At 42.9% G+C, this 16,152-nt stretch overlaps 1 protein-coding gene across 3 annotated transcripts in view; it reads right to left on the reverse strand.

Annotated features, from left to right (window-relative positions):
* Window positions 1-12,169, reverse strand: part of KHDRBS3 (KH RNA binding domain containing, signal transduction associated 3) — a 192,774-nt gene extending 180,605 nt beyond the window's left edge. For all 3 annotated transcript variants that reach the window (XM_043539053.1, XM_043539052.1, XM_043539054.1), the window contains exon 1: window positions 11,733-12,169. In XM_043539053.1, the coding sequence (XP_043394988.1) occupies window positions 11,733-11,820 (88 nt within the window). In that variant the 5' untranslated portion in view covers window positions 11,821-12,169. The remainder of the gene's footprint in view (window positions 1-11,732) is intronic.
* Between the last annotated feature and the right edge of the window lie 3,983 nt (window positions 12,170-16,152).

The raw sequence follows: 16,152 nt of genomic DNA on the forward strand, positions 1-16,152 counted from the left end.
ACACGTGGATCTTTCATTCTTTTGCCATGATCATTATTCCATCAAGAAAATCATTGCCTATTCCCAAACAGACATTATTTTCTAAGTCACTTCTGGGGAGGACAATTTACTCAGAGTGACTCACAGGCTTAAGCAAGCCTCTTCTCATTATGGATCAATTATTTTCAACTGAGTAGACTAAGCATACAGCCCGTGAATGGTTTAGTACATCTTATTAACTTACTGTCCTCATCTCTGAGGAATTTTTAGTTACAAAATGTCTACTTCTCTTACGAAGCAATCTGATAGCCACTCAGAAGAAACACTTGTACAAATCTGCGTTGTCCCTCCTTCTCAGACAAAAGAGAGACACTGTGATAGCAGATGAAAGATTAGAGGTTATACAGTAATAAAATAGTGGCCACAGAATGAAGGCTTAAGAAGAGATCATCATCATCCCCCAAACCTGTCACACTCCCAGTCCCCACACAAACAATTCACTATCATATTTTATTTGATGTAAATATCTTTTGGATGTCACTTCACAGTCTTCTAACCAGAAACACACCTTTAAGAGAGTCCCTGAACATTGAAAACATATGGTATATCCCATGTTGTGACAAAGTTCCTCCTCTACCTTGGTGGGTCTTGCGCTTATTGGTGGATTTGCTTGCCTTGGAGCTTCATGGCAGCACTCAGTTTGGCTGTTTTCGTGAACCCACAGTCCAGGTCAACTCCTCCTGTGTCTGACCAGGAGCTGGGAGGTTGGGGGGGGGGGGGGGGGGGGGAACCTGGGCCCGTCCTGTACTCTGGGTTCCAGCCCAGGGCCCTGTGGAATGCAGCTATCTAGAGTGCCTCCTGGAACAGCTGTGAGACAGCTACAACTCCCTGGGCTACTTCCCCATGGCCTCCTCCCAACACCTTCTTTATCCTCACCATAGGACCTACCTCCTGGTGTCTGATAATGCTTGTACTCCTCAGTCCTCCAACAGTCCGCATTCTCACTGTCAGCTCCTAGCGCCTCTTGCTCCCAGCTCCTCACAGGTGCACCACAAACCAAAGCAAGCTCCTTCTTAAACGCAGGTGCCCTGATTAGCCTGCCTTAATTGATTCTAGCAGCGTCTTGATTGGCTGCAGGTGTTCTAATCAGCCTGTCTGTCTTAACTGTCTACAGAAGGTTGTTCTGGAACCTTCCTTGTTACCTTACCCAGGGAAAGGGACCTACTTAACCTGGGGCTAATATATCTGCCTTTTATTACTCTCCTGTACCCATCTGGCTCAACCCTGTCACAATGTATAAAAATTACAAATTCTTGGTAAAATACAGTATGCTGCAGACTTTTGTTGAGGAAACCTGACTGAAGATGCAGATGCTTTGAGAAATGCAGAGTCACTGTTTACAAAATAAAACTGATTAATTACAGCTTCAAACACCCAATTCTTTAACAGCACAATAAAATCAATCAGTACTACTTACTATTTGTGGAGGAAATTAACTGAATAAAAGTCAGTAGCTTACTTTATCCCTGAAGTATTTTGGGGACAAAATTTAGTTCTCAAGATCTTTAACTGTTTTATTTCATTGTTACTCCAAGTAATTTGTACATAAAAACCAGCAGGCCTGTTCTGTGATCAGTACTAGCTGCCCATTCAATAAAATGGATCAACATATAGTTAATATACAAAAAACAGCCTTTCTCCCGAGGAAAGGTCTGCTGCTGCCTTATATCTGGCCATGTCAGTGGAAATCATCAAGAGTGGAACTGCAAACTAATTCAACTATTCTGTGTAGGATGAGAGACAGGGTCTTGTGTCACGAACTTGCATCTGCGAACCTCTTCCCTTCAACATACATAAAAGTAAAATATATTACATCTTTCTGTAATAACCTGGAATCTGTATTTCCTTTTAGTTGATGTTTGCATCTCTAATGCTTTTGCATTTATTTGTTTCTTCTATTCCAAGCATTTAACCTAAATACAGTACATGGGCCTTAGTGGGTGATATGGGTTGAGATTGTTTCTTCTGAGGGTGAGGGGCAGGTGTAAGGTTCCCATATGCCTTCTGTAATGAGCAACTACAAATGAAATGTTATTAACAGGTTTTATTTCTATTAATTTCTTTAAATTTGATTTTAACATATTTCAACAGGCATTCACAAAGGCTAATAACATACATAACTAGAGAAAGGCAGATCCTATCCTCATTTCTCTCCATGATTTTAACAGAAATCCTTCCCTTTCCAACCTTTTTCAGCTTCTGTGTGTTCACAGCCTGGTCTACACTACAGAGTTAGGTTGAAGGAAGCTGCTTTAAGTCGAACTGTTAATGTATGTATTTACACTACCGGGTCCTTTAAGTCAACCTAAGTTGCATCTGACGTGGACTTCTGTAATCCACCTCTGCAAGGGGCGTAGTGCTTAGTTTGATTTTCATGGGCCGACTGTGAGGCAGCGCAGACACAGTGTTGTCTAATTAGACTTAACTGGCCTCCAGGTGGTATCACCAATGCTCATCTGTGACCGCTCTGGAGATCATTCTCAACTCTGCTGCACTGCAGCCAGGTACACAGGAAACAGCCCCTCCCCTGCTAAAGCACCGGAACTTTTGATTTCCCATTTCCTGTTTGATTAGCATTGGGAGCATGCCAGCTTGAGCGCAGCTGATCGTGGAGACTACACACCTAAAACGTGCCCCAGCCTGGTCTGCACAGGAGGTGATGGATCTCATCACTATGTGGGAAGAAGAGTCTGTGCAGGCAAAGCTCTGATCCAGCAGAAGAAACGTTGATATCTATGTAAAGATCACTCATGGAATGAGGGAGAAGAGCTACATGCGGGACACACAGCAGTACTGTATGAAAATAAAAACTTCGCCAGGCGTACTAGATGAACAGTTCTGGTACTGAACCCCACACATGCTGGTTCTACAACGAGCTGCATGCGATTCTTGTGGGGTGACCCTACAAGCACCTCCCACAAGCAACGTGGACACCACACAGGCGTGACAGTCTAGGGATAACAAGGAGAATGATATGGTGGAGGAGGAGGAGAATGGGAGACAGGTGAGTGGTGGATCCATTCTCCCCGAGAACTAGGAAATATTTTTAACCCTGGAGCATTGTGAGTTGCAGGATATCATAGTGGCGGACCATGATGCCAGGGAAGGCACCTCTGGCGCGTACACAATTACAATGAAAGTCTAGTTAAACTTTAGGGGGTGAACACTTTCAATGGTATTGCATGTTTACTGTGAAGAAAAAGCAAGGTGCTGTGGTTCTCTGCTTACAAGAGGCTGCTCCAGCTACGCAGAAGGTTGCCCCCCAGAAAGATTGTTTATGTGGACTGAGATATCCATGCCATCCTTTGCAGAAGGTTTCTGGGCAGGCAGTCTTATTTCTTCCACCATGGTAGGACACTTTCCCCACACAACTCCTGAATTAATTCAGCTGGCATCGTTGTGGTACACAGCGACCGGGTTTATACCTAGCACTTGCAACATCTCCTTCCTTTCCATCTCTATTACCCTCAGGAGACTAATATCACATAGGGGCACCTAGGGGAAAACAGGTGAAGTCCTCATTAAAAGTGCTCTTACACGGAAAAAAAAAAAGGCATGTAGACCCATCCCGCCCCACACACACGTTCCAGATTGCCAAACCATATGGCCACTATGTGCCTTTACTGTGCTTGGCATGGATCAGCAAATAGTTTAAAGTGGCTGATAGGGGATTTGAGCCCCACCTGAGAGATTCCACGATTTGGAAATGAAAGTGGTTGTCCCTGCCCCCTTCATAAACAGCCTCCCATGGTTCTATGGGAAAGGGCCACTGTTTGACTAGCTACCTGGGCTCCCGACATAAGCCTGCCATAAAACTTCATTAAAAAAAGTGCAGTCACCCATGACCTGGGGGGGGCAATACTACCCATGACTGGAGCAGCAAAAAAACAGCACAGTGAACAGTTATGGATTCTGATTATGTTATGGCTTGCACCTAGTCTAATTTTTTTTTTTTTTAAATGAAAAACAGCCTTGCTATGGAAACATTTTATTCATGTACAATGGCTCCTTTATTCCCCCTCCCCCGACAGCTGGAAATGTGTCCTTCGGCATGTCATCAACACCTGAAAGCAGACTTTTGGTGATTAGGAGGAGAAAACATGGGAGGACATTTTCACTGAGATAATGAACGCCTCTGGGGCTGCTGACACAGAGCTGAAAGCATAGAGGATTTCACTGTCTGAGAAGTTAACAGGAAAGCATCCAATGAGTGTGGAGCGCAGGATAAGATGCTTTGGATTATGAGGGACCAAGCAGACATATTGAGGCATCTGGTTGAACTGCAGGAACAGAAGCAGGAGGGTGGAGTCCCTCTGCAGACCCTGGCGGACAGCCAGCCAGCATCGCCTGGTATAGAATCACCCTCCTGCAAGCGCTCCATGACGCGTGGGTAAAAAGTCCATTATCTCTTTCACTTAACTCGGGCGGGGAGGGTACAAGGAACAGAAGACACCCCTTCACAGACCTTTGATGATCTAGAATGTGGTGTTATGTTACACAGCTGAAAATGTTTCTGCCCTTCCAACTTTACAACCCCTTCCCACCCCACCCCCAGGTTAGCTTTTCTCTCTTCTCCCTCCTTACTGAAGTTTGTTAAATAAAGTAAATGGATTTGAGAAATAAATGTTCTTTATTGAGTAGAAGCACTGGGCTTGGGTGTGGGGTTGACTTTACAAGTACAGCGATACAAGCAAGGTGAAGGTTTGGGAAAGCACAATGCAGACAAGCAGCTCACATTACTCTAACTCATTACTGAAACAGCTTTTCAAAGCCTCATGGATATGCAGCGACCCTCGCTGTGCTCTTCTTATTGCCCTGGTGTCTGGCTGCTCAAAAATGGCTGCCATGTGATCAGTCTCAACTGCCCACCCTGGCAAAACATCCGCCCCCGCCCCCCAAATATTCTGGAGCATACAGCTATAACTATGGGGATGTTCTCCTCACTAAGGTACAACCTTGTTAGTAAACTTCTCCAGTGCCCTTTCAAATGACCAAAGTCACATTCAACCACCATTCTGCACTTGCTGAGCCTATAATTGAACTGTTCCTTACTGCTGTCCAGGCGGCCAGTGTATGGCTTCATGAGCCATAGGAACAAGGGGTAGGCTGGGTCCCCCAGGATAACTATAGCATCTCAACATCAATGTTAATTCTGTTGTCTGGAAAGTCCCAGATTGCAGCTATAACAGACCCATGTTCCTAAAGATGCATGTCATGAACCTTTCCCGACCATCCTATGCTGATGTCAGTGAAATGCCCCGTGATCCACCAGTGCTTGCAAGACCACTGAAAAGTATACCAAAGAGTACATAAACCGAAAGGGAATGTGGTCTGGTGTCAAGATGGGGATATGTATGCCATCTATTACCTCACTGCAATTAGGGAACCCCATGGTGGCAAAACCATCCATTATGTCCTGCAAATTTCAAGACTCACTACCCTTTGCAGCAGAAGTCGATTAATGGCCCTGCACATTTGGAGCACAGCAACTCCCACAGTTGACTTGCCTACTCCAAATTGATTCCCCACTGCCCAGTAACTGTCTCGTGTTGCAAGCTTCCAAATATGGCGATCGCCACTCACTTCTCCACTGTCAGAGCAGCTCTCAGTTTTGTGTTGCTGAACTGCAGGGCAGGGGAAAGCTCTGCACAAAGTTCCTGGAAGGTGGCCTTCTGCATTCAGAAGTTCTGCAGCCACTGCTCATCCCATATCCGCAAAAGATGCAGTCCCAGTCCATGCTTGTTTCACAGGACCAGAAACGATGCTAAGAGTGCAGCTGCTCTGTGACTGCCAGCAACAGCTGTGAATTGTCCCCCACTCCAATGGCTTGCAGCACAACTGAGCAAGTTCCATGCTTCTGAGGTTATGGTGTATGCACAGTGGTTTTAAGGCACGAAAACCGCTGGATTCTTTGCCGTTGATATGAGGGAGGGAGCACAGTGCATCATGGGATGCTGATGCAATGTTCCCATTCTCCTCTGTTTGGTCCCATGAGGCACTGTACAAACTTCCTAACACACAGTGCGGCAAGTTGCACTTTGGGATAGGTACCCACGATGCACTGCTTTGTGCATTGATATAGGTGCTGCTAGTGAGGACGCACTCCATCGAGACAATGAGCATGGTGTGGCACCACACAATTGACTCCATTAATTCAGAGGCTCAAGGTCAAATTAGATAGAGTCAACTTAATTTTGTAGTTGAGACAAGCCCGTGTTACTGAACTATGGAACAGTTTAATAGGTATTATGTCAGCCTCTCTAGTATTTACATTCGCAAATGTATAATCTGAAAGACAAACAGTCAGCCTTGCAGACACAACACTGTGCTTGATAAAGGGCACTGAATTGTACACCAAGAAAGAGTAGTTTAACTTTTGACAGCAATGATATGTCCAGAGATAGAAAACAAGTTAGGCAACCTAATCTCAAAAGACAGATTCAAGTTGCACATCTTTAAGTAGTATTTCCAGTAGCAGTTATAAAATTACAAAAACCTGGTGATAAGTTCAGCTATGAAGCCTATGAAAGTTCACCCTCACCTCAGAAAATAATTGCTATAATTCTTCACACCTTCAAGTGCATTGCTTTGCTATAGAGAGATTTTATTTTAACCAGGAGCAAGTTTCTGCTGCCATCTTCAACTCAGTCTGTTTCCATATATGTTAAGGAGCAGATGTAACCATTGCATATTAAAGTTGTTACACCTGCAAAGATTTAGTAGGATGATTGATGAGTCCCTTATGCTACAGAAATTTTAAACACTTCCCTCTGCATGATAAGCTATGCCATGATAAGGTTAAAGATCAAAGCTATATCTAATGCCTTTGTTTTTTTTGTTTGTTTTTTTTACAATCACCTTAATCAAAAAGCCACACACCACAATTTCTAGGAAACTTCTCTCACCTCTTAGATGAAAATTTTAGCTTCTAAAGCCAAAAATGTATTTTATTTCTCTACCAGAATAGTTCCCAAACACTGCAAAACATGGAAAAAAAATGCAGAACTGAGCTGCATGCTCTTACACAGCCGTGGGGGTGCCCACCACCTTGATTTTTCCCATGTGATCTAACCTCCATGGGAGAGGCACCAGAGGCCTTCCTTTAGGATAAGAGCTACTATATGTAGGCTAGAATTAGCCAGAATGTTTTATTCCTGGTACTTAACAGCTGCATATTAATCCCTTCAGAACTGCCAATTTATTAAGTATATGAAAACTCCACCCATGTGTCTGGCTCTCTTTTGTCACAAACCTAACTATGTTTATAGAAAGAAAGCTAATTGTATTACAGTAAACAGGTTTAATATGTTTTGCTCAAGTAGAAAAGTAAACAAACATCTGATTCAGAGAAGAACTGTGACAATATATTCTCATTACCTCCTGGAGAAGGACCCCTACTGTTCTACCAAATTTAAGCAGTAGTGGATTGCTCCAATACTTGTTTAACACTGCACTTCAACAATAACCTTTTTTTCAATTTATATTGGTGAAAATTCTATTAAAGCCACTGGAGGCCTCACATTTTGGGGGAACAATAGGAGAAAATTACTGCTCTATAGCAATTGAAAAATAGCAAGCAATGAAGTATGTAGGTAGGCAGGCAACAAATACGTAGGTGCTCATTTCAATTCCATCAGTATGCTCAATGCCAGCAAATGCTTTTTGCCAAGCAAACATAGTATTACTTAACCTTGTTTCTCTGTAGTAGTTCAGAATTATCTGGTAAAGGAGTTCCTCTCTCCCTGCTCTGACCCAATGTTTATTATGCCCTGTAGTTTACAGAGTTCTGTAATTAAACCTTCAGACCAAGAAAGCATACAAGCGTGTATATTTTTCTGTATATTTTATGATTTCTAATGGCAGATGGTAATACACAATGGTATATTGAGATTTTTTTCATGTGGAGACTATAACTGACAGTTATGTAAAGTCTGGGCACAGGGCAGCTTCTCAATTCCCTCCCGATACTCAATTTCAAGATGGCGAGTCATTTGTGACTATTATTATGCTCTCGTATGTACTGAAAAAATTGCACTTATTTCAGCCCTTCTGAACTTTGGTGATTTTTTCCACTACTGTGACTGATGTTGCTCAATAAGTCCCAAGAAGTGATCCTAAAAGTTTTAGGAAAATTGGCTTTATTCATCAAAATATGTTTGCCTTTCCACACAGTGGAGCATATCCATAAGACAACAATCTTTGCTGTTGATTTGGCAAAAGTTACAATAAACTAACAATAATTAAACTAGTTATTTGTAAGGTTTTTAAAATTCATTTTTGCAACCCAAATCCCAATTTTGATTATTGCACCATTGGCGGGGGGGGGGGGGGGGTAGTGTTACTGAATGGGTAAGAATTAAAATTCTATTACTTTCAAATAAGCAATAGTGACATGTTTAGATTTTCTGATTCTTGAACAATTGTAAGAAAGAGAAGTTAACTCAGCTTTTCAACTTTAGTACAAACCACCAAAATTACAAGTTCAGGTAGAAAAAGAAACTTTAAAAAAGTGTTATATTCTATTTTACCAAGAAGATCATAGCCTGCTATAATTGAGAAGAATAGGTTGAAGAGTTATTAATTTCTGAAGTCACTGAAATAGGATGTTTTTAATATTACTTTAAGACTAGCAGATACCCTACATAGTCCATTTCTTGAAGCTGCTGCTGACTAAAAAACAGTCGATTATACACAACTGGCTATGAGGCCAGCCATCAACTCAGGTAATTTTAAGTAGTTAAGGTTACAGAAGCCTGATTTTAAGTTGGAGCAGTAATTTGGTAGTTACTATGCTTTTATTTTAGGAGCTTACATTTCAAAAGATAAAATGGGTGAAACATCTAAGTCTGTGACTAACGGCACAGAAATTAAATCTGAAGCCGAACAAAAATCTACCTAAATACAAGATATATTACTAACAAACGTGCTACTGAGAACACCATTCATGTTTTAGTTGTATGAGCTAAAAGAGCACCTTTGAAACCATGTGGGGAGAAAGATATACATACATACACACACACTGAAACTACTGTACCAGGAAACAGGATTAGAAATAGATGTGACCCTGGTTATCAATTAAAAAAAAAAAAAAAAACACCATACCAAAGGGCGACCCCTAGGTATTAATTCTGGTTAATTTACTTTGTCATCAAACTTCAGACCCACAGTTAAGTACATTAGTACAGATCAAACTTTAACAGAAAAGGGAATAACTGTCATGATGTTTGATGACAGTATATAGTTAGAAGTTGATTAAACTTACATCAGTCATTAAAAAAAATTAAGCACATATTTAACAGAGATACTTATTCACAGTATCAGAAAACTTGATTTACACTAAGATTTCCCTTCTCAAATAATTTTACCTTAAGTTATTGGAAGCTTTTTACAAAAAAAAAAGATTCCTTCAGATAAGATTGTCTGGTGTTTCGCTCATGGGATGTTTGTTTTTTCTGGCGTAAACTTTGCATTGTTTTAGAGTATCACGCTACAAAACCCATGGTATTTGCATTTTGCAATTGAGATTATGTGCATCAATCAACGATCAAGCAACACCTTGTTAGTCCTTAAATTTAAAGCCAGAAATTATTTCCTAGCACACTGCAAATCAACAAGCTATGCCAATCTAACAACATTTGTAACTTAGATATGGAACAATGAATGTAATGAAGCAAATACCAGTATAGCCTTCCAATAATTTCAGCAATGAGATCAAGATGCATACTCTATTTTCATTTTTAAAAGTTAACTAGTGAATTGATTTGGTAATAAACCTGGAATACTACTACTTGTGAATTTTGTACCATATTACCTCAGCATATTTTATGAATATTTTAAAGTCATCTACCCATCATAAAGCAGTTTATCATTCAGGCACTTCCCCGGAATTATAGCCAAATTTACACTATACTTTTTTCTTTAATATTCAGGCAATAGACATTTCTGAAAATACTAGTGACCATTTAAAACAAATTATTTTTCAGTTTACTGTTGCTAATTGACTTTGACGCTTAGAAATAAATTTTTTCAATCATCTGCCTAAAGCAGAATTTTCTGCAATTATAATTTTGCATAAAATTGATTTTAAGACCTACTTTCAATTTCTGAAGTTACTTACAAAAGGTGTACATGACTTCCTGTGGGAAAGCTTAGTTTGCAGACCACTTCTTAAAGAAAATTATTATGTTCATATTTGAACTATTTAGTTTTGCTGGCATACTGGACAGCTCCTAGAGAACAACATACTTATTCCACAAAAAAATTGTTCTCCTGTTGAGAATGTAAGGCTATTTTGAGATAAACGATGAACATGCAGTTGAATCTATTCTTACTATATATTAATACATAACCCAACTATGGACTGTTTGCAGCATAAACTGACAGGCATGTACGCTCAATAATCCCAAAGCAACACTTCACATAGCAGTGGCAACATGAAAAATCTGGAATCAAGACTAAGTGTCCTATGCATATAAATTTAAACAATTCTTCTCATTCTGCTAATAGGATGTTATTTTGCTGAGTAATTAAGATTACACTTTGTTTTGTTTATTCTCTGATTTTGTAACCCCAGTCCTCCTTAACGCCAATGATCACACACTGTACAATTCAGATTCTCTCACAGCAGCCTGCACAGTAGGTAACAATAAAAAACATAGTTCATTAGATACAAGAGCAAGCCCAATTAGAAATGTAAACAAAAAAAACCCACCATGTATTAGAAGTGGATCAAGAACAATAAACCTTTTAGAAACTGCAGTAATTAACTTAAACTAACATCTTCATCTCTTCATCATTAATCCAATAGAAGTAAAACAGGAAAATATCGTGATACCGTTTATTTGAACTAAAATTAAAGTGTTTGACAATCCTATATTATCTGCTCACTAAAAGGGTATATTTTCCTTCTAAAGCCCACTCTTTAAATAATTTGGGTATTTAAGGGAACTTCACTACATCCGTCTGCTAAAATGCGAAGCGAAGAATTACAATGTGCATTGTTCTCGGGGCCATTTTTTTTTCTTCTTACTTTATACAAACTCGTCAGGCTTCCTTCTCCTAGCAGAAATGTACATCACTATTAAGATCAATTGAAAGCGACAACATCAAACCCACAAGTGTCAACAGACCGGGACAACGCTTCATCCCAAGCACACCCCAGAGAGAAGAGCCGGCTTCCTCCCCAGCCCTAGGACCAGACGCATCCTATTGCGAGATATCACAACAGGCTCCAGAGCTGAAGTCACCCCTTCGCCCCTCCTGGGCAGCGTCTGGACGGAGATTTCCCGTCCCTGGCAGGTGCGTCGCCCCCCACCGGAGTGCGATGTACCAAGGCACCAGCCACCCTCTCTCCGCCTCCCGGTCCACGCGCTCTGGGGATCGCGCCTCGCCGGGCGACAGCGACCCAGCCGCCAAACCCCCCAGAGCGAGCGGCGCTTGGCCCCGGGAGCAACTTTCACCTGGCAGCCGCGGAGCGGTGGCCGGCGTCCCGGGCAGGCAGCCCCGTGCGGGGAACCGAAGGAGCCGCAGATGCCAGGCTCCGCACCTGGCTGCCAGCCGCCGAGAGGAGCCCGCCCCGCCGGGACTCAGCCCGCGCCGCACGGAGCAAGCGAGCCCCGGTCCCCAACTCAGGGCCGCCCCTTCCCACACCCCGGGGGTCCCGTCCCGCCGCCCGCAGCCCCTGTACCGCCCACCTTGGTTCACCAGCCGCAGCGCATGGGTGAAGGACGGGTCCAGCGAGTCCTTCTCCGCCATCAGCTCGGGCAGGTACTTCTCGTCCATCTCCGCTTCCCGCGCGCCAGGGGGACCTGCACACAGGGCAGGCGGCGGCGGCGGCACCGGCGCCAGGCGGAGTCCGAGACGTCGTAAATCCTCTCAGGCAGCGGCGAGGCAACGCCTCCCTCCGGCCCCCTCCTGCCCCGGGCTCCGGGAGCGCATCCAACGGGCACCACAGACCCACCACGGCCGCCCTACAAGACGGGGACCCCTTCCTCCCCCACCCGCCGAAGCCCGCCTTTGCTGCGGAGGAAAGGGGCAGCCACGGGGATGAGGAACCTGCGCACACAACCGTTATCCAAAGCGGCCTCCGCTGAGGCTGCAACACCTGCAGCGGCTCCGCGCCGACTCAGCGGTAGAGGCTGGGAGCAGCAGGTTTAAATAGCGCCCGCTAGGCCACGCCCATCGCCACGCAAAGGCCTCGCCCAACGTCCTTTCAAACCACGCCCCCGTGCGGTTTAGCCGCGCCCCTACGATCCTCCCAGCGGGCGGTGCCGTTTAGCCTCCTCAACGATCGTCCTGCCCTTCTCTTAAAATGCCTCACATTGGGTAGGCTCGCCTGTCAGTCAGCTACGCTCTGCGGCTTCTGATTGGCTGATTCTCTTCAGCGCCGGCTTGTTTGGGTCGGATCTCCAGGCGGCCCGGGAGTGGGAGAGTGTGCGGGCGGGAGTAACCGTTAGAGGCTCTGCTCCTTCCCCCTGAGCGGACCTGAGGCGGTGCTGGTGGCAACAGCACCTCAGCCTGCCCTCCGTACGCAGGGCTCCAGGCAGGGGCTGGGTGAGTGTGAGGGGATGAAGTAAATGAGGGAGGGTTTCAATGCCTCATCCAAACACACAGCAAAATCTTTCTCCACCCTGCAGATCCTGCCCCCCGCCCCCTCCAGTCACCTCCATATCCACACACGCCCCCAGCTAGGAGGGTGGTCTCCAGCTAACCCTCCCTCCCAGATGCAGAAATCCCAGCCCAATATCACTTATGCCTCAAAGTGTCATCACCTGACATTTCCCAAAATCCCATTATTTTAAAAAAAGAATTGGGGGGATCTGTAGCTATCCCCACTCACTCATCCCTCCCCACCCGTGGACAGTCTTGTTGTCAACCATCCTGATTGTATCAGGAGTCTCACAATATTTGAAATTTAATTTAAAATCCCAGCTACTGAAGATAAGTGCTTGTGGGAATCACAGCTTTCATTAGGTTTCAGAGTAGCAGCTGTGTTAGTCTGTATTCGCAAAAGGAAAAGGAGTACTTGTGGCACCTTAGAGTCTCTAAGGTGCCACAAGTACTCCTTTTCTTTTTACAGCTTTCATTAGAAAATGCTTCTAGCTTTCATGGTTGCAAAGAAAAGATTAAACATATGACTTGAGTGCACCCTAAAAGCTCAGAAACCAAAATGCCAATTAAAAAAGCAATTTTTTTTAATCTCATGATCTTTTGGGTACTTATGATATTTTTTTAAACACTTGTGGTTGGCTATATTGAAATGCCCCACTAACATTCAGCTCTCTTGCCATACTTAATACTGAGCACTCACGTGTCTCTCCAAACTGAGATTTAAAGCTCTTTACAAAGGTTCGCTAAATAATCCTCAGAACAGACCTATGATGTAGGAAGATAGCTTAGTATCAGTGTACAGATGGGGAAACATAGGATAAATAAGTTGGTCAAGATCACCTAGAAAGCCTGTCACTCTTTCCACATTTTTTCTGTTGGTAAACATATTAGAAGATTTTGACATTGTGTGGCTTCCTGGTTGGCCTTCAGAAATTTCACCAATGAATCATTGTTGATAACCTAAGAGGAGAGAGAAAAAAAATCTGCTCCCCAGCGGACATGAGAAAAATAGACAACCCATTTCACTAAAGCCTTTACAAGAAACTGCCATAATGCTAGCGGAATATTTTAATTTCAAAGTTTATATTTATTGAAAAAAATCAATATAGATGCTAACAAGTGATCAACATTTCACAGATCTGTGGAAAAATACAAAATATGTGGTGATAATCAGATAACTTTATATTTATATAGTGTATTTCATCCAAAAGTGTTTTGCAAAATAAATACAGACGTGTATAATATTAATACAAAAAGAGAGAGACTAGTATTAATATTATGGTTGAGATACCATGCACTCAAAAGTAATGAAGTACAGAATTAAGACTGAACTCTGAGCATTTCATACGATCTTTTTTGTATTGAATATAAAGAGATTATGTTTGAAAGCATAAGCATCAAATATTACAACATATAATACAAACTGGATTTCTTATGAACCTTTTCACATGGTACTTTATTGTATAAAACATGGTACGTATTGGATATTGTATTGTATTTTATAAAGTCATCAAACTTAGCTTAACTACATTCCTTATATGATTTACAGAATAAACCTGATTCAAAGCTATTTAGTTCAAGAACCCCAGAACCAATCTATACTGGGCTAAACAGTTCCAAAAGCAACCCATCATTAAGTAAGGACTCAGATCCAACCAAAAAGAAATTTTGAACTTACTGTTAAGGTAGTTCCACTTTGGGACAGTTGTCCCCATATGTATACCTAAGTTTACCAGACTGATTTTAGTTAAACTTGGCTTAATACTCAGATCTTTTAATGAGATCTATTTGTATATGGCTTGTTTTATAAAGATAACATTTCTATAGTTATGAATATGTGAAGTCAGCAAATGGATTTAGAATTGGGGCAACCTTAACAAAAACTACTTTAAACGAACGAGAAAAATTCTAATACATATACAATTAAGTTGTTCAAAGTTTCTAGTTGTTGAGGAAGACCAAATAGCAAGGTTTGATGGGCAGACACAGATAGTACCTGGGATAGCTACAGCCAACAGATCAATCCCTAAAAGTGTGGCGTTCTCAGGGTCCAGAGAAGACACGGGAAAGTGTCTGTTCTAGGAGCAAGGCTGAGAAAGGAAGAGCAGCCCAGTAAATATTAGTATTACTACTCCCAAGACTTCAGAGAACATGAGTCAGATTCAAAAAAATAGCATTACTTTTCCTCTGCCTTCTGATTTGAGTCTTAGTAGTTAAGAAACTCCCCTCCATTTTCTGCATTATTGTGGGATTAAATTTTGAAACCAAAGCAATCATATGAACAGATGAACCTCCTGTTCAGATGGCAATTCTACTTACCCTCTTAACTCTTGGGGTCAGAGGGAAAGAAAAACATTCTATACATCTTCTTGTATTATCCCACCTTCCCTCTCGTCTTCTGCCCCACTAGCATTCTCCCTCCACATTCTACCAGTCTTTAGTCCCCCATGTTTACCCCACATTCTCACACCTTCCCTATGTCCCTGTTCTGTACACCAGCTTAGTATCTTATCTGCCCCCAGCTAATACCTTGTCCCCCTCACAATTTTCCTAACCGCATTCATAGAATCATAGAATATCAGGGTTGGAAGGGACTTCAGGAGGTCATCTAGTCCAACCCCCTGCTCACAGCGGGACCTAATCCCCAACTAAATCATCCCAGCCAGGGCTTTGTCAAGCCTGACCTTAAAAAGCTCTAAGGATGGAGATTCCATCACCTCCCTAGGTAACCCATTCCACTGTTTCACCACCCTCCTTGTGAAAATGTTTTTCCTAATATCCAACCTAAACCTCCCACACTGCAACTTGAGACCATTACTCCTTGTTCTATCAAATGGTACCACTGAGAACAGTCTAGATCCATCCTCTTTCGAACGCCCTTTCAGGTAGTTGAAAGCAGCTATCAACTCCCGCCTCATTCTTCTCTTCTGCAGACTAAATAATCCCAGTTCCCTCAGCCTCTCCTCATAAGTCATGTGCTCCAGCCCCCTAATCATTTTTGTTGCCCTTCGCTGGACATTTTCCAATTTTTCCACATCCTTCTTGTAGTGTGGGGCCCAAAAGTGGACACAGTACTCTAGATGAGGCCTCACCAATGCCAGATAGAGGGGAATGATCACGTCCCTCGATCTGCTGGCAATGCTCCTACTTATACCGCCCAAAATTCTATTAGCCTTCTTGGCAACAAGGGCACACTGCTGAATCATATCCAGCTTCTCGTCCACCGTAACCCCTAGGTCCTTTTCTGCAGAACTGCTGCCTAGCCACTCGGTCACTAGTCTGTAGCGGTGCATGGGATTCTTCCGTCCTAAGTGCAGGACTCTGCACTTGTCATTGTTGAACCTCATCAGATTTATTTTAGCCCAATCCTCTAATTTGTCTAGATCCCTCTGTATGCTATCCCTACCCTCCAGCGTATCTACCACTCCTCCCAGTTTAGTGTCATCTGCAAACTTGCTGAGGATGCAATCCACGCCATCCTCCCGATCATTAATGAAGATATTG

The sequence above is a fragment of the Chelonia mydas genome, chromosome 2 (genome assembly GCF_015237465.2).
Source record: "Chelonia mydas isolate rCheMyd1 chromosome 2, rCheMyd1.pri.v2, whole genome shotgun sequence".
Taxonomy (NCBI): domain Eukaryota; kingdom Metazoa; phylum Chordata; order Testudines; family Cheloniidae; genus Chelonia; species Chelonia mydas.